Source organism: Podarcis raffonei, chromosome 4 (assembly GCF_027172205.1).
Source record: "Podarcis raffonei isolate rPodRaf1 chromosome 4, rPodRaf1.pri, whole genome shotgun sequence".
In the NCBI taxonomy this organism is placed as follows: domain Eukaryota; kingdom Metazoa; phylum Chordata; class Lepidosauria; order Squamata; family Lacertidae; genus Podarcis; species Podarcis raffonei.
This window is the reverse complement of record NC_070605.1, coordinates 1,430,935-1,457,572: the sequence shown is the minus strand read 5'-3', so window position 1 is coordinate 1,457,572 and position 26,638 is coordinate 1,430,935. Positions and strand designations below refer to the sequence as shown.

At 47.9% G+C, this 26,638-nt stretch overlaps 1 protein-coding gene across 12 annotated transcripts in view; it reads right to left on the bottom strand.

Annotated features, from left to right (window-relative positions):
* LOC128412017 (zinc finger protein 420-like) overlaps positions 1 to 26,638 on the bottom strand; it is a 983,187-nt gene that overhangs the window by 520,922 nt on the left and 435,627 nt on the right. For 3 of the 12 annotated variants that reach the window (XM_053384759.1, XM_053384758.1, XM_053384767.1), the window contains exons 1-2: positions 13,650 to 13,756; positions 13,421 to 13,465 (exon numbers count right to left, since the gene is read on the bottom strand). The exons of 1 other annotated variant lie outside the window; for it this stretch is intronic. Coding sequence is in view for 6 of the 11 variants with exons in the window: in XM_053384748.1 (XP_053240723.1) it covers positions 3,287 to 3,368; positions 3,562 to 4,049; positions 24,111 to 24,213 (673 nt within the window). In the remaining 5 variants the exon portion in view is untranslated. Of the gene's footprint in view, positions 1 to 3,286; positions 3,369 to 3,561; positions 4,050 to 10,600; positions 10,632 to 13,420; positions 13,466 to 13,649; positions 13,757 to 23,529; positions 23,612 to 23,811; positions 24,020 to 24,110; positions 24,303 to 26,638 lie in introns of those variants that run through there. 8 more of the 12 variants (XM_053384748.1, XM_053384746.1, XM_053384750.1 and 5 more) reach the window with 6 other exon arrangements.

The following is a 26,638-nucleotide window of genomic DNA, read 5'->3' as shown; positions in this document are numbered from 1 at the left end:
ACAGAATCTCTTTCCACATTCCACGCACTGATAGGGTTTCTCCCCTGTATGAATTCTTTGATGGGAAGTGAGATCGGTGCTCCGACAGAATCTCTTTCCACATTCCACACACTGATAGGGTTTCTTCCCCGTATGAATTCTTTGATGGGAAGTAAGAGAGGAATTGTGGCTGAAGCTCTTTCCACATTCCAAGCAATTGTATGGTTTATCCCCTGTATGGATTCTTTGATGGGAACTGAGATCGGTGCTCCGACAGAATCTCTTTCCACATTCCATGCACTGAAAGGGTTTCTCCCCTGTATGAATTCTTTGATGGTCAGTGAGGTGGGAGCTCCTTCTGAAGTTCTTTCCACATTCCACACACTGATAGGGTTTCTCCCCTGTATGAATTCTTTGATGAGAAGTGAAAGACGAGTTGTGACTGAAGCTCTTCCCACAGTCTACACACTGATATGGTTTCTCCCCTGTATGAATTATTTGATGGGAAGTGAGATTCGAGCTCATACTGAAGCTCTTTCCACATTCCACACACTGATAGGGTTTTTCCCCTGTATGGATTCTTTGATGAGAAGTGAGATGGTGGCTCTTACGAAAGCTCTTTCCACATTCCGCACATTTATAGGGTTTCCCTCCTGTATGAATTCTCTGATGGGAACTCAGAGAGGAGCTCGCACTGAAGCTCTTTCCACATTCCACACACTGAAAGGGTTTCTCCCCTGTATGAATTATTTGATGGGAAGTGAGATGGGAGCTCATACTGAAGCTCTTTCCACATTCCATGCACTGATAGGGTTTCTCCCCTGTATGAATTATTTGATGGGAAGTGAGATGGAAACTTTTTCCACTTTCAAGATATTTATAAGGCTTCTCCATTGTGGGGATTATGTCCTGGTCACCCTTGGTCTTGATTTCCAGTTCATCTGCAATGAAGAGAGAAATTGATTAGTGCCTATTGGAGAAAAAGAGCCCACAATTCATGAAGAATACTTGTTAACATTGGTAATAGAAGAATAACACATGGGTTAGATGAATGGTTTTTACTACAGGGTTGGATGCATATATTAGCAGGGATCAACTGACATCCTTTATATAATAATTTTTTAAATTGGATTTTCAATTAAATGTTTACATAGACAATCAAATAGAAATAATAAGAAATACAGGATTCTCTTGAACTCTTGGACTTCCCACCACCCCTCCCTGGGTTACATATTTATCCTTTTCTTCTGCATATTTTATCTTTCTGTATTATTTCATTTTTCCATAATATCTCAAGTCCTTGTTACATTACCAGTGTTATTTAAGCACTTGTAAAGATTTCAATTGTTTACAGTGTTTTTCCAAATACAATGAGAATTTCCCCCAGTCTTGGTCTTCGTGGTTTCAGATTTTCCCAGTCATTCTTGTATCTCAGCATAGTCCATCCATTTAGTTTGTCATTCCTCTCTTGTAGGGACCTTATCATATTACCATCTCTGGGCCACAATCATTCACATGGCTTTCATTGCATACATAAAATGTTTTTTCTGCACCTTCGGTTTTTCTGCACCTATAATTCCTAATAATAAAGATTCTGGGTTTTTTAACAAATGCCATTTTAAACTGTTTTTTAGTTCATTATATATCATTTCACATAACTCTTTCATTATTTTACAATTCCACTACATATGATAAAAGTTGCCTTCTTTTTCTTTACATTTCTAGCAAATGTTAAAACCTGTTCCATACATTTTTTCTAATTTACATGGAGTTATGGGACTTCCGGATGGCTGCTGCTTGCCTCTGGGCGAACAGTCTTCGAGCTCCCAATGGATTTAAAAATTCTAATATGGAACGTGAATGGACTAAATGACAAGGCAAAAAGAATTAAGATGGAGCATGCTTTAAATAAGCAAAAACTAGATTTGATATGTTTGCAAGAATGGATTTTGTTTGGCTCCATCATGGCATCCCCTCCATTTCCAATATCAGTCTTCTCTCTGGTCAACCAAAGACTGACAGGAGCAAAACAAAAACAGAAAACCTGACAGGAGCTACTACAACTTCCCTAACAACTCAGAGGTTTGCATTTTAAAATGCCTGGGCAATTCAGACTGGTCTGATAATTTAAGCAGCTGCAACTGGAGGAAGAACATTCACGGTGAAAAGAATAATTCACAGTTCAAGGTTTATTGTGGGAATATTGTAATCGCAGGTGATTTAAGGGGTGCTGTTGAATTCTAAGAAAATATATGAGGTTTGTCACAGAGAGCTGTTTTGAATTTAAAAACAGATATGATGATCCCACAGGGAGCCTTACCAAGAGAGGCCACGATCCCACGATTCTCCTCCATGACGTCCTTATGCAGAGCTCTCTGGTCAGGATCCAGCAACTCCCACTCCTTATCCGTGAAACAAACAGCGACATCTTCAAAGCACACTGGACCCTGAAAGAAAAATTGAAATGTCCTACTCTGAGACAACAGTGTTGTTCACCACCACTCATTGAGCTATGACATTGCTTCATCCCTCGGCCTCTGTCCCCACAAGGCAGTTTCCCCATACCTGATCAGGTTCCACAGCCGCTGCTTCCATTCTGCCATCATGAAAGGATGAATGAAGAGATCTAGCCAGCATCATTGTGTCATCTGTAAGATAAAAAAGGTAAGCAGGATGCCAAGAGTGCCTGCTTTTCTCACAGGTGAAACAGGGCATCTCTAACTACAGATGGAGGGACGCGGGTGGCGCTGTGGGTAAAACATCAGCGCCTAGGACTTGCTGATCGTCAGGGCGGCGGTTCGAATCCCTGTGGCGGGGTGCGCTCCCATTGCTCAGTCCCAGCGCCTGCCAACCCAGCAGTTCGAAAGCACCCCCGGGTGCAAGTAGATAAATAGGGACCGCTTACTAGCGGGAAGGTAAACGGAGTTTCCGTGTGCTGCGCTGGTGCTGGCTCGCCAGAGCAGCTTCGTCACGCTGGCCATGTGACCCGGAAGTGTCTCCGGACAGCTCTGGCCCCCGGCCTCTTAAGTGAGATGGGCGCGCAACCCCTGAGTCGGACACGACTGGCCCGTAAGGGCAGGGGTACCTTTACCTTTTAACTACAGATTGGCCTTCCAGAAAGCCTTTCCTGCTGAGTGCATTTGGACGTTTGTGCCCATTTCATATATTAGTTGTGCAGAAATACATCTCTCCTCCTCTGGACCCTTGTTCCCAACAGTCCCCCCCAAACAAGATGAAAAGAACCCACAGATTAGTTGGAAAACCAACAGAATGAGAACAAATGGAGAAAAGCCACCTTCCTCCTTACCCAGTGGCCGCTCTCTGGTGTCCAACGGAGGCCTCTCTGCCTCACAGGAATCCAGGTCCATTTCTGCAAAACGATCCCTTTTCTGAAAGAGCAACAAGGATTCAAAACAGAGAATGAATGGCGAGAAACGTTAGAAAGAGAATGACAAAGACAGAAGCTTTAAGGGTGTTAGATCTCATTCCCAGGTAAAGAATGGGCCAACAGTAGAGCATTATGGGATGTACTCCATCCTGGTTGGAGCCCCTTGGGAGTATCCAGAGCAAAGTCTCTCTCACCTGCTTTCTCTCCTCTGCCTGACTCAGGAGGAAACCTTCGGCCAGGGCCACCGCCTGGGAACTGGTCTCCGCTCCACAGTCCCTCACCCAGCTCTCCATCTCCGGGGGAAGGACAGCCAGGAACTGCTCCAAGATCACCAGGTCCAGCATCTCAGCTTTCGTGTGCCTTTCTGGCTTCAGCCACTGATGGTCAAGGTGGCAGAGTCGGCTGCAAACCTCTCGGGGTCCTTTGGCCTCCTGGCAGCAGAACTGCCTCACCTGCTGGCTCTGCACCTCTGAGCAGAGGGTGTCCTCCTCACCCAGGATCTTCAGCACAGAGTTTTCCCAGAATCCCCCACTGCTCCCAGTTTGATTGGCATGGCCTCTTTCTGTTCCAGGCCCAGCTGAGTCTCGCTCATCCATCTGTGCTCTCAGGAAGCCTCTGAGAGATCGGAAGGAACCCTGTGGTTTTCTGGCAAGTTCTGTCTGTGCCAAATCCTGTGCAAATACTACAAAGCAAATACATTGTTCTGTTATAATGCTGATATACCATAAGAAGAAGAAAAATGGTTCCCTAAGCAAGTTTCTATGGGACTTGCTAGTAACCAGTGTAGGTCGGACTGTACCACAGCCCTGACTCTGCCCAGGAAATTAACATGACAAATCTGCAGGCAACTGGAGACAGGAGAGGGGGCTTACTGGGGTGGGGTCCCTTTTTCTTACTAATCTTGGGGTACTCCTGGATCCAACATGTTCTGTTAAGGCTCATGTGGGGGGAGAATAAAGGCCCAAGAAGACACACACACACACTCCCCATTATCATTTGGCACAATCTGGTTGATCTAAATTTGAATTCAAACAAAAATCATTGCATTCTATTTGCATTCTCCCAGGTTCCTCAACAGACAAGCATGCTATCCTGTTTCATTCGCCACTTAAGAAGAAAAATGACTGTTACTCCTATTTAAGCCAAGCACGTCCACAAGGGCTCTTGACTCTGTGTTTGACTGTGGGATGCTGAATGTCCTGTTTACCCTTTTTCCAGATTCAGGTAGGTAGCCGTGTTGGTCTTATTACTGTATAACAAGAACAAACTTAGTTGGTCTCTAAGGTGCTACTGGACAATATTTTTTTTTAAATTCCCCTTTTACTGTTTTGGTTTAAACTAACTCACGAACTAAGAAGCTATACACAGTAGTGAAACATATGATGCAGATCTTGCTGCAAATACGTTGTATTATTTTTTGTGATATACAAAACCGCAGTAGAAAGTTATTCCAGAAAGAGAATAAAAAGACAACAAACACACCCAGGCCCCAACCGGCGCTGCATCTTCGCAGCAGGATCAGGCCACTTCCAAGAGTCCTGGCTTCCTCCAAAAAGGCTGGAGCTATCCTTGGCTAAGGGGACTGATACGGAAGGGGAGGGGGGGTACCTTTCTTGGTCCCTCCACCAGCACCAGTGGACCCGAGGCGATGACCTCGACGGTTCCCCAACCCCTCAAACCCCACACTGTTGCACAAGCACCACACTGCACCCTAGTCCTGTAAATAAAGGACTTTTTCCCTCTCTCTATACGGGCGAAATAAGCCCACCATCTCTCTTAAACTTCCCTCTCGCTCCATTTCTAACGTGGGTAGACCGTATCAGATTGTATCCCCATTGACTATAATGGCCGCGCTTTGGCCAATCAGCACCGTGCATTTGCCGTGCAGAGGTAGCTCAGCCAGCTCTGCACGCCTCATTTAACCTCTTGACAAGTTACTGACAGCTCCCCGCTGGGGGAACAATGGAACTGAAACCCAAGTTGCAACATTGTATCCATCCAACAATGGAATTGAAACTCCTGAACCCCTGACAGTATCAAGAACTGCAACAATGTATCTATTCACTTCCGACTTTGATTAATAATGTCAGAATGGACTTGAAATGAGCTGAAACTTCCAAAATCCATATAAAATCAACCGTAGCACCGATTTCCTTCGTTCTGGTGTCAATCGACTCAGCCTTTTCAGGACTCTAGAACACCCCACTTGCTTCCATAATCCCCTGAGCGGCAAGTCACGTACTCAGGAAGACCCTAATCCCATCGGATCGCTCTGCCAAACCCTTCCTCCGGGCAATGCCAGGTGGCAGACGATGCATATCTGGACTATTGTTTTATCATCACCGGTACTCAGGAAATGCTTATCTATGTATATCTCTTACTCCGCACACTACCCCTCCCTTCCCTGAAATGCTAATGTGTGTAACTCCACCTTTCCGTAATATATTCATGATGTAAGTTGTCAAACCCAACCCTCCCATAATGTATTCATGATGTTTTTTGCACTGTACCCTGGGACTTGGAGGGAACTTTTAAAAGTTGGTGTCACCCCTTTCTCGCTGTTCAATCTTGCCTTGAACCTGTTGCGCAATAAACCTTGGATCTCCGCATCTTGCTCCTGTTTCCGGCTGAGCTCATTTTTCCGCTAGGACCCGCGGACTTAGTCCGACGAGCCGGGAGGTTGAGCTGACTCGCACCCGGAAAGGGGGAGAGGAAAACGGGATACGCCGTGGTCACTGATTTTGAAATCCTAGAATCCAACCCAATTAACCCACAGTATAGTGCTCAAGCTGCAGAATTAATAGCACTCATACGTGCCTGTGAGATCAGCGAGGGCAAGCGGGCTACCATCTATACCGACAGTAAATACTGCTTTGGATTGGTACACACCACTGGCCAAATCTGGCTACAAAGAGGCTTCCTTACGGCAGCTGGCTCTAAAATCTCACATGCTGCCCTAGTAGAGAGGCTCCTGACTGCCATCCACTTACCTGCCGCGATCGCAGTTGTGCATTCCAAAGCACACACCCGGGGCAGGGACCCAGTATCAAAGGGCAACAGACGGGCTGATAAAGCGGCTCAGTCGGCTGCACTCCGCCCTCCGAACAACGAGTCCGAATTTCAAGCCCTACAAATCCCAGCCAACATAGATCCCACACAAATTTACAAAGAAACCCCCGAAGACGAAAAGATCCTTTGGCGTTCCGTGGGTGCATTTGAGCAAAATGGTGTGTGGGTCCTCCCCGATGGCAGGACCGTCCTTCCAAAATCCTGGGTTCCAAAATTGGTGAGGGTCCTCCATCAACGAACACACTGGGGAAAGGGAAGACTGATAGAGCATGTTAAGAGGTCCTGGTACGCTCCGGGACTTCCAGTCGCAGCTACAGCTGCATCAAAGAACTGCACCACTTGCAACTCCTTTAACCCCAAGCGACAACCCCGAGCGCCACCCGGAGCCCGGCCGTGGGCATTCGTCCCCTTTGAAAGCTTGCAATTAGACTTCATCGACCTACCGCACTGCCAAGGCTTCAAACATGCCCTGATCATAGTGGATAAACTCTCCTCCTGGGTAGAGGGATTTCCCTGTAGAAAGCCCACCGCTTCTGTAGTAGCCAGAGCCCTCCTACAAGACACCATTCCTCGGTTTGGCATTCCCCGTCGTCTAGACAGCGACAGAGGGACCCACTTCACTGCTCAAGTAGTGCAATTAGTGGCAAGAGCTCTACAAATAAAATGGGACCTCCACACACCCTACCACCCTCAGTCTTCTGGTCAAGTAGAGCGCATGAACCAGGAAATTAAAATACAACTAGGAAAACTCTGTAAGCTCACTGGACTGAAATGGGTAAATGCACTCCCACTAGTTCTTCATAATATAAGGAGTGCTCCTACTGGATCACTGAAACTATCTCCATACGAAATCTTATTTGGAAGACCTCCTCCCGTCTATAACGCTAACTTCCCCCTCTCTGAACTCGAACTAGGGGAGGCAGAGCTCACTAATTATGTCATTCAGCTTCAGACACAGCTGCAGCGTCTCCACCAGTACGCGGCCCTCGAGGGACAGAACCTGCCCATCGACGTCGAAGCCCACTCCTTCCATCCAGGTGACTGGATCCTCGTCAAAGTCTACCAAAAAGAACCCCTTCAACCCGCGTGGGAAGGTCCCTACCAAATCCTGCTGACATCACCAACCGCTGTGAAAGTAGGTGAGAAAAACTCCTGGCTACATCACACGAGGTGCAAGTCGGCGCCTCCCCCTCCAGAGTCGGAAGACGACTTCGGTGGCGACGACTTCACCTTTTCGACTCCGCCCGCTTCGCCAACTTCATACATCGACGACGAGGATCAACAGACCGGACCAGATCGGGGCCAAGATCGGGCCCAACAGACCGGACCAGATCGGGGCCAAGATCGGGCCCAACAGACCGGACCAGATCGGGGCCAAGATCGGGCCCAACAGACCGGACCAGATCGGGGCCAAGATCGGGCCCAACAGACCGGACCAGATCGGGGCCAAGGTCGGGCTCAACAGACCGGACCAGACGCCACTACACCCAACTGGACTTCGGAGATCATCCCGGACACCAACGCCGTCAAGCTCCGCTTTAAACGAGTTTGACAGCTCGCTTTGACAGCCACTTTGACAGCTCCATAGACTTCCGTTGATTTTGACAGCTCGCTTTGACAGCCACTTTGACAGCCCCATAGACTTCCGTTGATTTTGACAGCTCGCTTTGACAGCCACTTTGACAGCTCCATAGACTTCCGTTGATTTTGACAGCTCGCTTTGACAGCCACTTTGACAGCTCCATAGACTTCCGTTGATTTTGACAGCCCGCTCTGACAGCCAGTTTGACAGCTCCATAGACTTCCGTTGATTTTGACAGCTTGCTCTGACAGCCAGTTTGACAGCTCGCCTTGACAACCACTTTGACAGCTCGCTCCGACAGCCAGTTTGACAGCTCGCTTTGACAGTTCGCCTTGCAGCGTGCCTTGACAACCCCGTGGATCACCTCCTTCCTTTAATCCCGTGCGACTGCGACCCAACTATGAATCTGATCCCCTCCCTCCTTCTCCTCGCCACCCTGACCAGGACGTCATCCCTCTCATCAGACCACTGCACCGGACTACAAACAGATTATCATTTCCTGGACTATCACAAGGTCGAGGCCGGGGGAAAGTCTAACCCGGACCGAATGGGGGACTTCGACTTTTGTCTCCCGGAGTCCCGGACCCTTCTGCGCCATTCGCTTGTACCCCGGCTCACGAACAATGAATACTGGGAACTCTTCATCCGAGATAAAGACTTACACCGCATCGGGTCAGCTGCCCTCACACTCGATCACTCGTTTTACCGACTGCAGTGCTATAACGGGACATACCTCCTTTACGAGAATGGAGAGGTCACGCGAAGCCCTAATTGGACTGAAAGCAAGGTGCGGGAAGCTTCGCCGGCATATACGGACTCGAACCATCCCTCCGAGAATTTGATTTTCGGATTCCAATGTCTCCTTATGACCCCAGGACCTCGGAAATCTCAACTCCAGGGACTTTGCCTGAGGCGGTTCTGTTGCTTGTGGAACCTCGGAATCACTCATGAATGGAAGGGAGCAGAATATCTGGAAGGATGGCACCACCCCGTGCATCCTTCACGCTCCCCCACCTGGGACAATGTCGGACCACTGAGGTGCGGGGGCATCGCCAAAGACAGGCGACTCCTCAACACTACCGACCCCCTTCACCCAGTAGGCACCGCACCCCGGCGACTTGGCACAGACCCCTCCATCCCCGGAGAAGACCTCCTCTCATCCTGGGAACAAAACTCCTACATCAAGCTCCTCAGTCAGGTGGCAAAGGAAGCACCCTACCCTGACTGTTGGATCTGCGCCCATGCGCCCAGCCACCTCCAACAAAGCTTACCCCTGGTCCCAATGCCAGTAACCTTGGAACAGTTCCGCTCCGGAGACGTCACGTCCTGGAACCTGACCGCATTGAACTTGACTCACCAATACCTGTATCTCACCGGCCCCACGAAGGGACCCCTCTGTCGTTGCTTCACCGGAGACGGAACCTTCATCGGATCCAGCACATGTAACTCCAACTTGGAAATCCTACCCACCGGCGAAGTCACCGTTGCCGACACCACTGGCTCCCACACCTTCCCAAACCTCACTAGTGCTTGGGCCACTGTGGTCGGACACCCCCCCCAATGGAAACCCCAGTCAACGGATTCTATGCTGCTGCAAGCTTTTGCCTCCGGGAGGATGGAATCATACCTCAGCGGTTTATTCTGGGTATGTGGACACCGCGCATACACCTGGCTAAGCCCGCATATGTCAGGATCCTGCTTTGTCGGGTACATCGTTCCTGGAATCAGAGTGGTTCCACATCTACCCCCCGGGAGGCAACGGAACAAGAGAGAACAAAAGGGGCTGTCTGACCTGTCAGATGTCGCTGCGAATGGGGAGACGGTAGGCAGAGCCCTCTTTCCCGCTTACGGAGCAGGATCTAACCATGTGGACATTCTCCGACTCACCGACATTCTTCTCAAGTTTATGCAAGAGGCAACCCAAATTACAGACTCCCTCGTGACGGAACTGTCTGAGGTAAGACAGCTAAGTTTACAGACCAGGATTGCGACAGATTTTCTGCTATCCAGCCAGGGAGGGACATGTGCCTTAATAGGTACCGAATGCTGCACATATGTGACTGACCAATCTTTAAATATCACCGGACATTTAAATAATATCCATGAACTAGCAACGAGATTGAACGACATCCAGCATGAGGGACTATCTGATCTAGACCTATGGGGATGGCTACCGAAGCTTGGATGGCTCCGACAATTACTTAAGGTTGTACTTATTACTGTCTTTGTCGTTGTCTTTTCTATCTCAGTACTCTGCTGCGCTATCCACTGTGTGACACCTTGCTGTTCTCTCTTTCGCTGTCCTAGACAATCTGCCCCTCTTTCCTTACGAGCCTATTCCCGTTCACACAGTGCCCCTGTCTTCCCTGAATATGTGCAGATGAGACACCTGGGAGAAGGGGAATATGAGATCACAGAGATCTAGGGTGCGGAGAAAGGATTTGCAAGTTCTTACAGAACTTTAATGCAAATCTATCTCCGAATGGGGGACTGATACGGAAGGGGAGGGGGGGGTACCTTTCTTGGTCCCTCCACCAGCACCAGTGGACCCGAGGCGATGACCTCGACGGTTCCCCAACCCCTCAAACCCCACACTGTTGCACAAGCACCACACTGCACCCTAGTCCTGTAAATAAAGGACTTTTTCCCTCTCTCTATACGGGCGAAATAAGCCCACCATCTCTCTTAAACTTCCCTCTCGCTCCATTTCTAACGTGGGTAGACCGTATCAGATTGTATCCCCATTGACTATAATGGCCGCGCTTTGGCCAATCAGCACCGTGCATTTGCCGTGCAGAGGTAGCTCAGCCAGCTCTGCACGCCTCATTTAACCTCTTGACAAGTTACTGACAGCTCCCCGCTGGGGGAACAATGGAACTGAAACCCAAGTTGCAACATTGTATCCATCCAACAATGGAATTGAAACTCCTGAACCCCTGACAGTATCAAGAACTGCAACAATGTATCTATTCACTTCCGACTTTGATTAATAATGTCAGAATGGACTTGAAATGAGCTGAAACTTCCAAAATCCATATAAAATCAACCGTAGCACCGATTTCCTTCGTTCTGGTGTCAATCGACTCAGCCTTTTCAGGACTCTAGAACACCCCACTTGCTTCCATAATCCCCTGAGCGGCAAGTCACGTACTCAGGAAGACCCTAATCCCATCGGATCGCTCTGCCAAACCCTTCCTCCGGGCAATGCCAGGTGGCAGACGATGCATATCTGGACTATTGTTTTATCATCACCGGTACTCAGGAAATGCTTATCTATGTATATCTCTTACTCCGCACACTACCCCTCCCTTCCCTGAAATGCTAATGTGTGTAACTCCACCTTTCCGTAATATATTCATGATGTAAGTTGTCAAACCCAACCCTCCCATAATGTATTCATGACGTTTTTTGCACTGTACCCTGGGACTTGGAGGGAACTTTTAAAAGTTGGTGTCACCCCTTTCTCGCTGTTCAATCTTGCCTTGAACCTGTTGCGCAATAAACCTTGGATCTCCGCATCTTGCTCCTGTTTCCGGCTGAGCTCATTTTTCCGCTAGGACCCGCGGACTTAGTCCGACGAGCCGGGAGGTTGAGCTGACTCGCACCCGGAAAGGGGGAGAGGAAAACGGGATACGCCGTGGTCACTGATTTTGAAATCCTAGAATCCAACCCAATTAACCCACAGTATAGTGCTCAAGCTGCAGAATTAATAGCACTCATACGTGCCTGTGAGATCAGCGAGGGCAAGCGGGCTACCATCTATACCGACAGTAAATACTGCTTTGGATTGGTACACACCACTGGCCAAATCTGGCTACAAAGAGGCTTCCTTACGGCAGCTGGCTCTAAAATCTCACATGCTGCCCTAGTAGAGAGGCTCCTGACTGCCATCCACTTACCTGCCGCGATCGCAGTTGTGCATTCCAAAGCACACACCCGGGGCAGGGACCCAGTATCAAAGGGCAACAGACGGGCTGATAAAGCGGCTCAGTCGGCTGCACTCCGCCCTCCGAACAACGAGTCCGAATTTCAAGCCCTACAAATCCCAGCCAACATAGATCCCACACAAATTTACAAAGAAACCCCCGAAGACGAAAAGATCCTTTGGCGTTCCGTGGGTGCATTTGAGCAAAATGGTGTGTGGGTCCTCCCCGATGGCAGGACCGTCCTTCCAAAATCCTGGGTTCCAAAATTGGTGAGGGTCCTCCATCAACGAACACACTGGGGAAAGGGAAGACTGATAGAGCATGTTAAGAGGTCCTGGTACGCTCCGGGACTTCCAGTCGCAGCTACAGCTGCATCAAAGAACTGCACCACTTGCAACTCCTTTAACCCCAAGCGACAACCCCGAGCGCCACCCGGAGCCCGGCCGTGGGCATTCGTCCCCTTTGAAAGCTTGCAATTAGACTTCATCGACCTACCGCACTGCCAAGGCTTCAAACATGCCCTGATCATAGTGGATAAACTCTCCTCCTGGGTAGAGGGATTTCCCTGTAGAAAGCCCACCGCTTCTGTAGTAGCCAGAGCCCTCCTACAAGACATCATTCCTCGGTTTGGCATTCCCCGTCGTCTAGACAGCGACAGAGGGACCCACTTCACTGCTCAAGTAGTGCAATTAGTGGCAAGAGCTCTACAAATAAAATGGGACCTCCACACACCCTACCACCCTCAGTCTTCTGGTCAAGTAGAGCGCATGAACCAGGAAATTAAAATACAACTAGGAAAACTCTGTAAGCTCACTGGACTGAAATGGGTAAATGCACTCCCACTAGTTCTTCATAATATAAGGAGTGCTCCTACTGGATCACTGAAACTATCTCCATACGAAATCTTATTTGGAAGACCTCCTCCCGTCTATAACGCTAACTTCCCCCTCTCTGAACTCGAACTAGGGGAGGCAGAGCTCACTAATTATGTCATTCAGCTTCAGACACAGCTGCAGCGTCTCCACCAGTACGCGGCCCTCGAGGGACAGAACCTGCCCATCGACGTCGAAGCCCACTCCTTCCATCCAGGTGACTGGATCCTCGTCAAAGTCTACCAAAAGGAACCCCTTCAACCTGCGTGGGAAGGTCCCTACCAAATCCTGCTGACGTCACCAACCGCTGTGAAAGTAGGTGAGAAAAACTCCTGGCTCCATCCCCCCCCCCCCCGGGATCCCTAGGAATGGGAGCTCAGTCGGGGGGGGGGGGATGGAGAGAGAGGGTCTCCCAACCACTCTCAGCCCTGTATGCAGACTGCGTGGGACCTCGCCCCTCCCTCACTGAAGTCTCTGCTTTTCTGTGCATGAGCAGATCAGGGTCCCCTAGGCATCTTCCCCTGCTGCATCCCTGGGACCCCCACCTTCTCCCCACTCCACCCTCCTGGGGGGAGAGAGAGAGAGAGAGAGAGAGGAGACTCACCAGATCCCAGGAGAGGATTGCCCTTCCCAAAGGAGTAAGCAGCGTCTTTATACAAATGCAGAATATAGAGTACTGTAGTTGCAAACCTCGCGGAACACCGTCCCTCCCTGGCAGGACCCCCTGCTCCCTGGGGCTCCCCCCTCCCCACATGAGCCACCCTCCCCTGCATCCCTGGGACCCCCCCCTCTCCCCACTGCACCCTCGGGGGGGGGGGGGAGAGGAGACTCACCAGATCCCCGTGGAAGAGAACAATGCAGCATTTGCAATAGCAGAAAGCAACCCCCCCTTGCAGGAAGGGGAGGGAGGGGCTTTTCCTCTGGAGGACCTGGCCCCCCTTTACTTCCTGTCTCCTCTAGGAATGCAGCTCGGTTCCCTTTAACCCTTGCAAAGCCGAGTCCACCCTGCTCAGTCCTCTCTGCCTTTTCTCTCCTGCATTGCACAATCCCAGAGATGCTTATTTTATTTTTGCTCTTGGTTGGTCTGTGATCCGCTCCCTCCCTTGGCCAGAAACTGGAGGAAGAGCTTGCAGGGAAAAGGGGGTTGCAGGAAGCAAGGAAGCTCATCCTAGAATGGGAGGGAGCCCTAAGGGTCATCTATTCCAGCCCCCCTGCAAGGCAGGAATCTCCGCCAAAGCATCCACCCTCTGCTTAAAAACCTCCAAGGAAGGAGAGTCCGCCATCTCCCAAGGGATTCTGCTGCTCTTCCCGTCAGAAGAAAGTGCTTTCTGGTCCTCTGGGTCCCTTATTCTGGGTGCTCCCCTCTAGGGCAGGAGAAAACAAGCTGGCTCCCTCTTCCATGGGTCAGCCCCCCAGATATTGAGAGGTGGCTCTCGGCTCTCCATCCAGGAAGGTCTCAGCTGAGGGAGGAACAGGAAGACACGCTGTTCCTGCCTCTCCTGGGACTGGAGGCCCCACATCCACCCCAGTAAATATTCCTGTGGGTTTTTAGCTGCCTTTCAGTTCCTTACACTTCCTAGTCCAGAACAACTTGGCCACAATAAGGAAATTTTGCCTATAATACAACTATTTTCCACTCACCCATTTCGACTCTCTGGCACCCTATCTGCATAACTTAGTGATTCTAAAATATAGACACGCTTTTACTCTCGCAAGATTGAATGTATTTCCCTTGGCTGGACTTGAGGCACGATTCCCGCAGATTCCACATGGAAAATGCTTATGTCCCCGTGGAGATGGCAGTACCGAACCGCTGGCGCATGTCCTTCTGGCTTGCACTTTTTATAAAGAGGAATGAGGTTATCACCCCTCTTTTATTGTCCATTCTGGTTTGCCCAACCACTGTCACAGTGTCCCTTCTCTTGGCAGATCCAGATGAGCAGGTGACAGCAAAGGTTGCAAGGTTTTTAGCCGGGGCAATTAGAATAAGATCCACTATTTGACTATTAAGTCAAAACCCTAAAATGTATTTTATATAATGGACTTTTAAAATCTATATTCTTTGTAAATCATATTGTTTTATTGCTATGGCCGATGACTGACGCAAATAAAGATTCATTCATTCATTCCTTACACCTCTGTGCAGATGTGGGCCAGGGCAGCCCAGGGCAGAGGTGTCTGTGCAGAGGGCAGGGAGAGCAGCTGGGCTGCTCTTCTTCCACAGAAGGTTTCAAACTCTTCTCACTAGCCCTGTTGGCCATCTCTCCCTTTTATGAACCTGCCATTCAGGGGGGTCTGGACTGCCACTCTTTTTGCCCCTCTACTTCTTGGAACCAACTGGTTCTCTGTGGGCAGGAAAACTTGACTTCTCATAAAACAGTAAAGGTAAAGGGACCCCTGACCATTAGGTCCAGTTGCGGACGACTCTGGGGTTGCGGCACTCATCTCGCTTTATTGGCCGAGGGAGCCGGCATACAGCTTCCGGGTCATGTGGCCAGCATGACTAAGCCGCTTCTGGCAAACCAGAGCAGCACAGATAAACGCCGTTTACCTTCCCACCAGAGTGGTACCTATTTATCTACTTGAACTTTGACGTGCTTTCGAACTGCTAGGTTGGCAGGAGCAGGGACCGAGCAACGGGAGCTCACCCCGTCGCAGGGATTTGAATCACTGACCTTCTAATTGGCAAGTCCTAGGCTCTGTGGTTTAACCCACAGCGCCACCTGCGTCCCTCACAAAACAGTAGTGGGTCGTAATTCAAGTAAATTAGGCTAGTGGAAAGATTAGCACTCGTGCAAGGCACTTGCCCTCCTTCCTCCCAATGCACCATGTGCCAGCCAATCTCTGTTCAGTTCTTAAAGACTCTATTCTGGTTTTGATCTTTTTTTGTGGTGGTTTCTGCTTTTAAAATCAAGCAGTGTATAAATATTATGAACTGAAGTAAAAGACAATGTTGATGATGCCTGCTTGACCCCAGTACACATTTCTGAGCTGGGGAACTCTGTTGCTAAATGGAGGGAAGTGCACGTTTTGAAGGCTTTGGGTGCATTTACACCCTGTCCTCTAAACCCCACCCCACCCAGAAAATGGGATAGGTTAGGGGAAACCCTGCTTTTTGAGCCAAGGTCCTGACTCCCCACCCAAATTCTTCCATGCAAACTCAGCTAGATTGGTAAAGAAAAAGCGATTGATAAGCATTGTATATGCAATATAATATTGTGGCACCAGATGGCACTGTGGAGTCCCGTTTTTCTCCACCTGTTTTCCCTGTTTGAATTTACAACTCCTTTAACTGAAGTGCTTCTTTGATGTGTCTAGATCCTCCGTCAAGCCCTCTTCTCATCCCTATCTTCTCCCAACCATCCCTTTCTCCCAACTCAAATCCAGCCCCTTCTAAAAATTCCCACAGAAACAGCTCCTTTTATGTTCATTCCAAAAGTACTGGCTCCACCCCCCTCTGGGTAGCCAATCAAAAAGAGGCTCTGGCCCTCTGGTGGAATTCTCAGACACTGCATCCCCAGACTCTGCTGTCCATCAAACCCCCATCTTATATTGGTGCATCTGGTTCTTCCTAAGTGCAAAACTTCACTTTTCTGCCTATTGAAATTCATTTTCTGAGCTTGGGCCCAGTTCTCCAATCTGTTAATGCAGGGGTCAGCAACCTTTTTCAGCCATGGGCTGGTCCACCATCCCTCAGACCGTGTGGTGGGCCGGACTATATTTTGAAAAAAAATAATGAACGAATTCCTGTGCCCCACATATAACCCAGGGATGCATTTAAAATAAAAGCACACACTCTACTCATGTAAAAACACGCTGATTCCTGGACCATCCGCGGGCCAGATTGAGAAGGCTATTGGGCCAGATCCGGCCCCCGGGCCTTAGGTTGCCTACCCCTGTGTTAATGGCATCTTGAATCCCAATTCTGGCTTTTGTGACATTAGCTGCCCCTCCCAGTTTGTCATTGATTGATTGATTGATTGATTGATTGAATTTGTATACCGCTCTATACACACAAGTCTCAGGGCAGTTCCAACATACAAGCACAATATAAAAACACAATATACAGACTTCCGGTTTGCCACGAAGGGGAAGGAGCCAGTGACTTTCTTCAGGGAGTGTCGTTGCCATGTTTAGAGACTGGGGGGTTCCACAGATGCTTTGTGTCCCCAAACCTCCTTGGGGGAAGCTGGGGAGACTGGAGAGGACCTGCTGAAACGAACTCCATTCTCGCCCCCAAAGTGGCAGCTCTGCACCGGAAGGTCGAGCCACGGCACTGGGTCATATTGCCTCAACGGCAAAAAGTCTTGTAACCCCTGCTGGAGTGGGAAGCTTTCCCAAAAAGGAGAAAAGCCAAAGAAAAGGTAGAATGGAAGAAAAGATTGAAGAACCAATTTGGCTAAGTTCCGGAGAGAAAAAGGGAAGTCCTCTCCAGAACTGGGAAAAGAAGCATGTGCAAAAAATCTGCCAGAAAAAGCCAAGGTAAAGCATAACATCTTGCGAAGACATGGAGGAGAGAAAACACGAGAAGGGAGAACAAAATCGTCACAATTGTTACAATTAAAAAATTAGATATAAATACCCACCCTGAACTATATATCCAGTCTAGAGGATGCAAAATTGCTAGGGGGAGAGAAAGCAAGCAGTTACGGAGTCTTCTGTGAATCTTTAATTATACAGATGGGGGGGACACACACGAAAAGACTGTATGTTAATAGAGGATTAGCTGCCTCAATGGAATTGAAACCTTGCTCCTTCAAAGTATTAGAGTTCAAAGACTGTGATAAAGAGGGGAAAAGAACAATATCGTGGTTCTCAAATGGATAACATAGGTTACTACAGAAGAAAGAAAAGAAAATAATATTCCCCAAGACAACAGTGGGAGAGACAGCCAGTGGAGACATTCGGAATAACAAAAAACAATAATTTAATTGGAAAGAAAAACAGTCTAACAGAAAAAACATGGCTGCACAAAAGAAACCACCCACACCAGGACAAACTAAAAGGGGGACGACCTAAGGAGATGCCAATATAGCAGAGATCCTGGTGGAATTAGGAAAAGATTTGCAAAATAACACCAGAAATATGGACAAATTGACAACAGAAATCAAAACACTATCCAGTAAAACTAATGGTTTGGAAAAACCAGTCCAAGCTTTGGAGGAGACAGTTAAGAGAAAGAAAGAAGAGAATTGAGAGATAAAAGGGGATCAGGATAGAATGAAAACAGAGCTAGCCACAGTAAGAGAAACTCAGAAGGATACAGTAAATAATATTGCACTTCTGGCATTAAAACAAAATGACACAATGCTACATCTGAGAGGCATTCCAGAGCATCGGAATGAACAAATCAGAGTTAAAAGGAACCAGGAAAAGAGATTTCTGATTTTTTGTCACTTATTTAAAATGTTTGAAAGGAAAGATTCTTCTTTGCTGTATTGTTTTTGTTTATGCTTTGTTGATGTGGGATATTGTCAGAAAAGGAAATAAATAGAATATATACCCAAAATAAAAAAAATTAAAAAAATAGAAGATGGAGCAAGCTTGTTTATTCCTGCTCCAAAGGGTAGGACACGAACCAATGGCTCCAAGTGAACAGAACTGAGATTCACACTACACATCAGGAAGAAGTTTTTGACAGCAAGAGCTGTTAGTGGAATGAAATCCCTTGGAAGGTGCTGGAATCTCCATCCTTTGAGGTTTTATGAAGTTGGATGGTCACCTGTCATGGATGCTTTAGTTGCGATTCCTGCTTTCCATGGGGTGGACTAGATGATACCGGGGATCACTTCCAACTCCACAATTCTATGATTCTGTGATTCTGTGATTCACGATTCTGTGAGTATTTGTATGAAAAGTGAGCTTCGCCTTCTGACAGAAGCTTTTTCCACATTCCACACACTCATAGGGTTTCTCCCCTGTATGAATTCGTTGATGGGTATTGAGATGGGAGCTCTTACTGAAGCTCTTTCCACATTCCATGCATTGATAGGGTTTCTCCCCTGAATGAATTCTTTTATGAGAAGTGAGATGGGCACTCTGACTGAAGTTCTTTCCACATTCCACACACTGATATGGTTTCTCCCCTCTGTGAATTCTTTGATGGGTATTGAGATGGGAGCTTTTACTGAAGCTCTTTCCACATTCAAAGCAATTATATGCTTTCTCCCCTGTATGAATTCTTTGATGGAAACTGAGATCGGTACTCCGACGGAAGCTCTTTCCACATTCCACGCACTGATAGGGTTTCTCCCCTGTATGAATTCGCTGATGGGTATTGAGATGGGAGATTGTATTGAAGCTCTTTCCGCACTCCATGCACTGATAGGGTTTCTCCCCCGTATGAATTCTTTGATGGGAACTGAGAGAAGAGCTCATACTGAAGCTCTTTCCACATTCTATGCACTGATAAGGCTTCTCTCCTGAATGAATTCTGTGATGGGAAGTGAGATGGGAGCTCCTACTGAAGCTTTTCCCACATTCCATGCACTGATAAGGTTTCTCTCCTGTATGAATTCTTTGATGGTCTGTGAGATGGGAGCTCGTACTGAAGCTCTTTCCACATTCCACACACTGATAAGTTTTCTCCCTTGCATGAATTCGTTGATGAGAAGAGAGAGAGCGCTTGTCACGGAAGCTCTTTCCACATTCCACACACTGATAGGGTTTCTCTCCCGTATGAATTTTCTGATGGGATGTGAGATAGGAGCTGGTAGTGAAACTCTTTCCACATTCCACACACTGATAGGGTTTCTCTCCTGTATGAAATCTTTGATGAGAAGTGAGAGAGTATCTGCGACTGAAGCTTTTTCCACATTCCAAGCACTGATAGGGTTTCTCCCCTGTATGAATTCTCTGATGGGAAGTGAGACAGAAGCTCTGACTAAAGCTCTTTCCACATTCCTTGCACTGATATGGTTTCTCCCCTGTATGAATTCTCTGATGGGAAATGAGTTTGGAGCTGTCCCTGAAGCGCTTTCCACATTCCACGCACTGATAGGGTTTCTCCCCTGTGTGAATTCTTTGATGGGAAGTCAGGTGGTAACTATCCGTGAAGCTCTTTCCACATTCCATACACTGATAGGGTTTCTTTCCAATGAGAATTCTTTGCTGGGAAGTGGAACGGGAGCTCTGACTGCAGCTCCCTCCACACACCACATTTTTATGTGACTTCTCCACTCTGCAGATTTTGTCATGGTCATCCTTGATTTCAAATTCTTCAGAATCTGAAATGGAGACAAATAGGGATTAGAACCTCAGGGAGAAATGGAACCCCCAATTATGGAATAATGCTAATTAACTTTGTGGTAGAGGAAAAACTGAATCCTGCCACCTGTCCAAATTCTTTTATCAGTTGTAATGTTCTTAATTAGGCTTTATTTCAAGTTCTCTGTTGTTATTATTAGGTCATCCACGAAGGCTTTTAATTTGTAATATTTTCCCTGTACTACTATACCTTTTATCCTCTCATCTCTTATTTTTCGGTTCAAGATTTCCAATACTAAGATAAATAGCAATGGGGACAGAAGGCACCCTTCCCTGGTCCCCTTCATTATGTTACAGCTATCTGTGATGTTGCTGTTTATAATAAGTTTTGCTCTCTGCTTCAAATAGATTGCCTCTATTCCTCTGCAGAAAGTATCTCCAAATCCCATTAAGTTAATCTGTGTTTTCATAAAGTTCCACAAGATATTATCAAATGCCTTTTCTGCATCTACTAACATGAGAACTGCTGGTTTGTCATTTCTGGTTTCTAGGTGTTCCAATATATCGATAATATTTCTTATATTGCTGTTTAATTGTCATCCAGGGAGAAAGCCCACATGGTCTTCATGGATTATTTTTCTCAGGGTCTTTTTTAATCTTTCCACTAAGATGGATGCGAAAAGTTTGTAATCATTATTGATTAATGAATTTGGTATGTAGTTTGAAATAAGTGTTAGATCTGTCCCATTTGGGAATGAGTGTTATAAATGCTTCCTTCCATGTCTCTGGTGTTTTCCCTTTGGCTAGTATATCATTCATTACATGTTTTGAAGGTTGTGATAGGACTTCTTCCAGCTACTTATAATAGCAGGCTGACAATCCATCTGGACTGGGTGACTTCCCTGATTTCACATTTGTATTGTTGGATTTCTATGGCTGTAATTGGTGTTTGATTTCCCCCCCACTCAGAATTACTGGCAGGTTATTATGTTTTAAAAATTCTTCACCCCCCCCCCCCGGTTTTCCATTTCTTTTTGGTATAATTCTCTGTAATAACTTACAAAAAATTTACACATTTCATTCGATTCATCTATTATTTTGTTTCCCAGTTTCAGTTTGTTTATAATCCTGTCACTACCTTTTCTTGAGTTGCCAAGCCAGTAGTTTTCCTGGTCTGTTGGCAAACTCGAAATTTCTGTTTTAATATTTTAATATTCCATTCCACTTCTTGATTTATTAGCGTAGCAAATTTGGTTTGTAGCAGTTTGATATTTTGTTTGATTGTTTCGTTGTCTGGGTTTCTTAATACCTCTTTTTCCTTTTAGCTTATCTCCACCAATATTTCTGTTTCTTTTCTTTTATTCCTTTTTGGATCACATTTTGTTATTTCATGTTTTTATATGTGTTGGAAGCCACCCAGAGTGTCTGGAGAAACCCAGCCAGATGGGCAGCGTATAAATAATAATAATAATAATAATAATAATAATAATAATAATAATTACTATTATCACTGCTACTAATACCTGAGATTCTCCAATGTCAGTAGTCGCTTTGGTCAACCAGAGAACGACAGCAGCAAAAACAAAAACAGAAAAACTGACAGAAGCTACTTATCTTTCCTAACAACTCTGAAGCTGACATTTAATATGGCCTGGGCAGTTCAGACCAGCCCAATTGTGGTATAAAAAGGCAGAACTGGAGGAAGACTCACAGAAAAATAAGTAATTTACTGTTCAAGGTTTATTGTGGGGGTGTTAGGTTCCCAGGTGTTGTAGGGGGCGCTGTTGAGCTCTGTGAAAATATATGAGGTTTGTTACATAGAGGTATTTTTTGAATTTCCAGGCAGATAGGACGATCCCACAGGGAGCCTTACCAAGAGAGGCCACGATCCCACGATTCTCCTCCATGACGTCCTTATGCAGAGCTCTCTGGTCAGGATCCAGCAACGCCCACTCCTCGTCCGTGAAACGAACAGCGACATCTTCAAAGCACACTGGACCCTAAAAGAAAAAGGGAAATGTCCTCCTCTGAGACAGCAGAAATATGATCTGCTACACAATGCTCTGTTTTTTCCTTCCTGTTAATTGCTGTGTTATTTCAATAGGATTGCTTTGCTGCACACTTTTATTATGGATGCCTATTTTAAGGTTTTAATGGAATTCTTTTATTCTGCATTTTAATTACGGGTATTCATCTTTGTGCAAATAGGTAGTATTCCACTGTGTGTTTCTCATACTGTAACACCAAAAAAATGGACATATTGACAACAGAAATCAAAACACTATCCAGTAAAACTAATGGTTTGGAAAAACCAGTCCAAGCTTTGGAGGAGACAGCTAAGAGAAAGAAAGAAGAGAACTGAGAGATTAAAAGGGATCAAGAAAGAATGAAAACAGAGATAGTGACAGTACGAGTCCCACAGTTCACAGCTGGAGTTAACTCTTTATCAGCAAGAACAGGATATTCACAGACTTGGCTGAGTTTCAGGCCTAATGAGAATAGCACCTGATTCCCTGAGGATCTGTCAGTTTGCACTCTCAATCAATTAATGGACTAGTTGTCTAGGTGGACGTTTCTTTAGTGTGGAGATATATGAAAAGTGAGATTATATAGTGCAAAGTTTGAAGAGAGTGAAGGCCCCTGGCTCCCCACAACTTTCTAACTCCCCTCCTCTCTGGGGTCTCTAGCATACGATTGAACAGTGCGCCAGTGTGCAGCCTGCCTTTGCTCCTCCAATGTCAGACGTCTCCTGGCTCTGAGAGACAAGCAGGGAGGGGGGCTTCTGGCAGAAGGAGAGGGAGCCCCCAGTGGCTCCTCCTTCTCCTGACTCACCTCTGCCTCTCGACCTGCCTCTCCCACTCGCCTCCTTCCTCTTTTGCCTCTGATTCTGCACTGCATTCTGCCACAGAGTCTGCCAGCTCACTAAGCCCTGTTACCCCTTCAGTTTCTGACACCTCCTCTTCCCAGGCTTCTCCATCTTCTCCCTCTGACCACCCATCCTTCCTCCACCTCCACTCCTTGGGCTCTGAAAGGTCTTCCCTTCCTGGTTCCCCGGCTGCTTCCTCCCACCATTCCTCTGTGCCCAACCAGTCCATGACATTGCTCCATCCCTCAGCCTCTGTCCCCACAAGGCAGCTTCCCCTGACCTGATCTGGTTCCACAGCCACTGTTTCTCTTCTGCCCCCATGAAAAGGCGGATCAGGAGGTCTTGCTGGCATCATTCTGTCTCCTGCAAGAGAAAAAAGGTAATCAGGACACCAGGAGTGCCTGCATCTCTCACAGGTGAAACGGGGCATCTCTAACTACAGATGGGCCTTTGAGAAAGCCATACCTGCTGAGTGCATTTGGACGTTTGTGCGCATTTCATATCTTAGTTGTATAAAAATACACCTCCCCTCCTCTGGACCCTTGACCCCAACAGTCCACCCCCCCAAAAAAAGAACCCACAGATTAGTTGGGAAACCAACCGAATGAGACCAAACAGAGAAAAGCCACCTTCCTCCTTACCCAGTGGCCTCTCTCTGGTGTCCAACGGAGGCCTCTCTGCCTCACAGGAATCCAGGTCCATTTCTGCAAAATGATCCATTTCCTGAAAGAGCAACAAGAATTCAAAACAGAGAATGAATGGTGAGAAATGTTAGAAAGAGAATGACAAAGACTTAAAGAGTGTTAGAACTCATTCTATGGATGTCTTCCCAGAAAAAGGATGGGCCATCAATAGAGCTATATGAGATGTTCTCAATCCTGTTTGGAGCCCCTTGGGAGTATCCAGAGGAAAGTCTCTCTCACCTGCTTTCTCTCCTCTGCCTGACTCAGGAGGAAACCTTCGGCCAGGGCCACCGCCTGGGAACTGGTCTCCGCTCCACAGTCCCTCACCCAGCTCTCCATCTCCGGTGGAAGGACAGCCAGGAACTGCTCCAAGATCACCAGGTCCAGCATCTCAGCTTTCGTGTGCCTTTCTGACTTCAGCCACTGACGATCAAGGTGGTAGAGTCGGCTGCAAACCTCTCGGGGTCCTTTGGCCCCCTGGCAGCAGAACTGCCTCAACTGCTGGCTCTGCACCTCTGAGCGGAGGGTGTCCTCCTCACCCAGGATCTTCTGCACAGAGTTTTCCCAGAATCCCCCACTGCTCCCAGTTTGGATGGCATGGCCTCTTCCTGCTCCAGGGCCAGGTGAATCTTGCTTATCCATCTGTGCTCTCAGGAAGCCTCTGAGAGATCGGAAGGAACCCTTTGGTCTTCTGCCAAGTTCTGCCTGTGCTAATGAGGCGCTAGGAAATCCTATAAAGCAAATACATTGTTTAGTTACAGAATTTTTAGGTCAGAAGAAGAGAAATGTTCCCTGAGCAAGCATGGATGAGTCTTCCTAGGAATCAGGGTGGGACTGTACTAAACCATGAGATATCTTCTGAAGAAGAAGACAGAGGAGGAGGAGGTGGAGAGAAGAGGAAGAAGAAGAAGGAGAAGAGGAGGAGGAGGAATCAAACTCTAGCCCTCCTAGAAGGAAGATTGCGATGCAAAATGTGGAGGCAACTGAAGGGATTTCTGGGAGATGAATCAGCCTGGTTTCTCCTGCCTTCCAATCAATGCATGAAGTCAGAACTGACTGACAAGGAAGTCATTTGTATCTTTTGAATAATGGATGCCTGGCTCTAGTGGGGGTCCTCATTTGGAGGTCCTCAGGAGTTGCTCCCCCCCACCCCCACTCCCCTGCTTCTGTCTCCTTTTCTTGCACTTGGTCTCTCTGCTGCTCTCCAGATAGACTCCTGGGGTGGGGTCCCTTTTTCTTTGCTCTGAGGGCCAGGAATGTATCTGGCCAACCCCCTGAGGGCCAAGTGGGTGGGGCCAAAGACATCTCTCTTGAAATCTAGGCTGGTAATTTATTATGATTATTCTCTTAGATGGCTTAACACACACACAGCCATTGATGCCCAGGTCCCTGGAGGCTCAGGGAGTAGCAGCGCCCATTTCCAGCTGGTTTTCCAGCAACAATCCCTTTGGGACAGAGAGGATGTGGTCCTGGGATGCCCTGCTCTGGGTGCAAGGGGATGGCTGCCGTGGCCTCCGTGGGGAGCTGCCCTGGGAGAAGAAGAAGAAGAAAAAGAGTTTGGATTTGATATCCCGCCTTCCACTCCCCTTCAGGAGTCTCAAAGCGGCTAACATTCTCCTTTCCCTTCCTCCCCACAACAAACACTCTGTGAGGTGAGTGGGGCTGAGAGACTTCAGAGAAGTGTGACTGGCCCAAGGTCACCCAGAAGCTGCAGGTGGAGGAGCGGAGACACGAACCCGGTTACCCAGATTACGAGTCTACCACTCTTAACCACTATACCACACTGGCTCTCACTGGGAGACACTGGGAAACTGGTTTCCGTTGCAGCAGCCACCCTTTCCTTCCTTCCTCCCCGTTGTTTTTTGTGGGGGGGGGCTAGTCCACCTCCTCGTCCAGCTTTGGAAAACCATTTGCAGATGTTTCCTCTGTTGTGCAGTGATGCTGAGCGACGTCACACAGAGTCAAAGTCCCAGGGACTCCTTTGTTTGAAGAAGGAGATTTCGGGGGAGTCATTGTTTTTCTGAAGGGGTGGGGGCGGAAGTCCAACTGAGTTTGGGATCCTCTGATCTGCAGGAAGGAGAGCGCTGCAGACCTGGCCCCTCCCTGGCAGGACCCTCTCCTCCCTGATTTGGGGTCCCCCCCCTGCAGTAGCAGATCAGGCCCCCCAGGCCCCCTCCCCTGCTGCAGCCCTGGGACCCCCACCAGATCCCAGAGAGAGAGGAGACTCACCAGATCCCAAGAGGGGGCAGTGAGGCAGCCCTTGCAGGAGAGACACCAAAGCAGGGAAGGACTGGGGAGGGGGGGGGGCTTGGCTCTGGAGGACCTGGCCCCCCCTTGCTTCCTGGCCTCTCTAGGAAGGCAGCTCGGTTCCCTTTAACCCTTGCAAGGCCAGTCCTCCCAGCTCCCCCCCCCCCTTGCATTGCGCACTCGCTTAGCCAGGGCAGAACTCTGATTTCTATTCATTTCTGTTCTTTTTAATGTCTCTAAGGGGGCAGCTTCTCCCTGGCTCCGCCTATGGGGGGGGGCCTTTGGCTCTTGGCTGGGCTCTGAGCATCTCCCTCCCTTGGCCAGAAACCAGAGGAAGAGCTTGCAGGGAAAAGGGCTTTGCAGGAGGCAAGGAAGCTCCTCCTAGAATTCAGGAGTGGAGAGATAGGAGGGGATCCCAGGGTCATCTAGTCCAACCCCAGCAATGCAGGAATCTCAGCTAAAGCATCCATGGCAGATGGCCGTCCGATCTCTGCTGAGAAACCTCCAAGGAAGGAGAGTTCACCGCCTCCCAAGGGAGACCTTTCCCCTACCAAAGAGCTCTTAGATGTCCCTCAAGGCAGCGGGTCCTGAGTTCCAGCACTGCTGAAATCATCACACTGGCTGCCAAGGAGGAACCAAGCAAAGTTCAAAATAAATAAATCATATTTTCATCCTGAATAAGACCTTTTAATGCATTCCTTTTGTGCTTATACACAAAAGTATGCCATTTCCCCTTCCAGAAATGCTTAATTGCTCATTCAAGGGACTAACAACGGATGATGGTGGTTGTTAATATTTATTAACCTGACATACCGCCCTT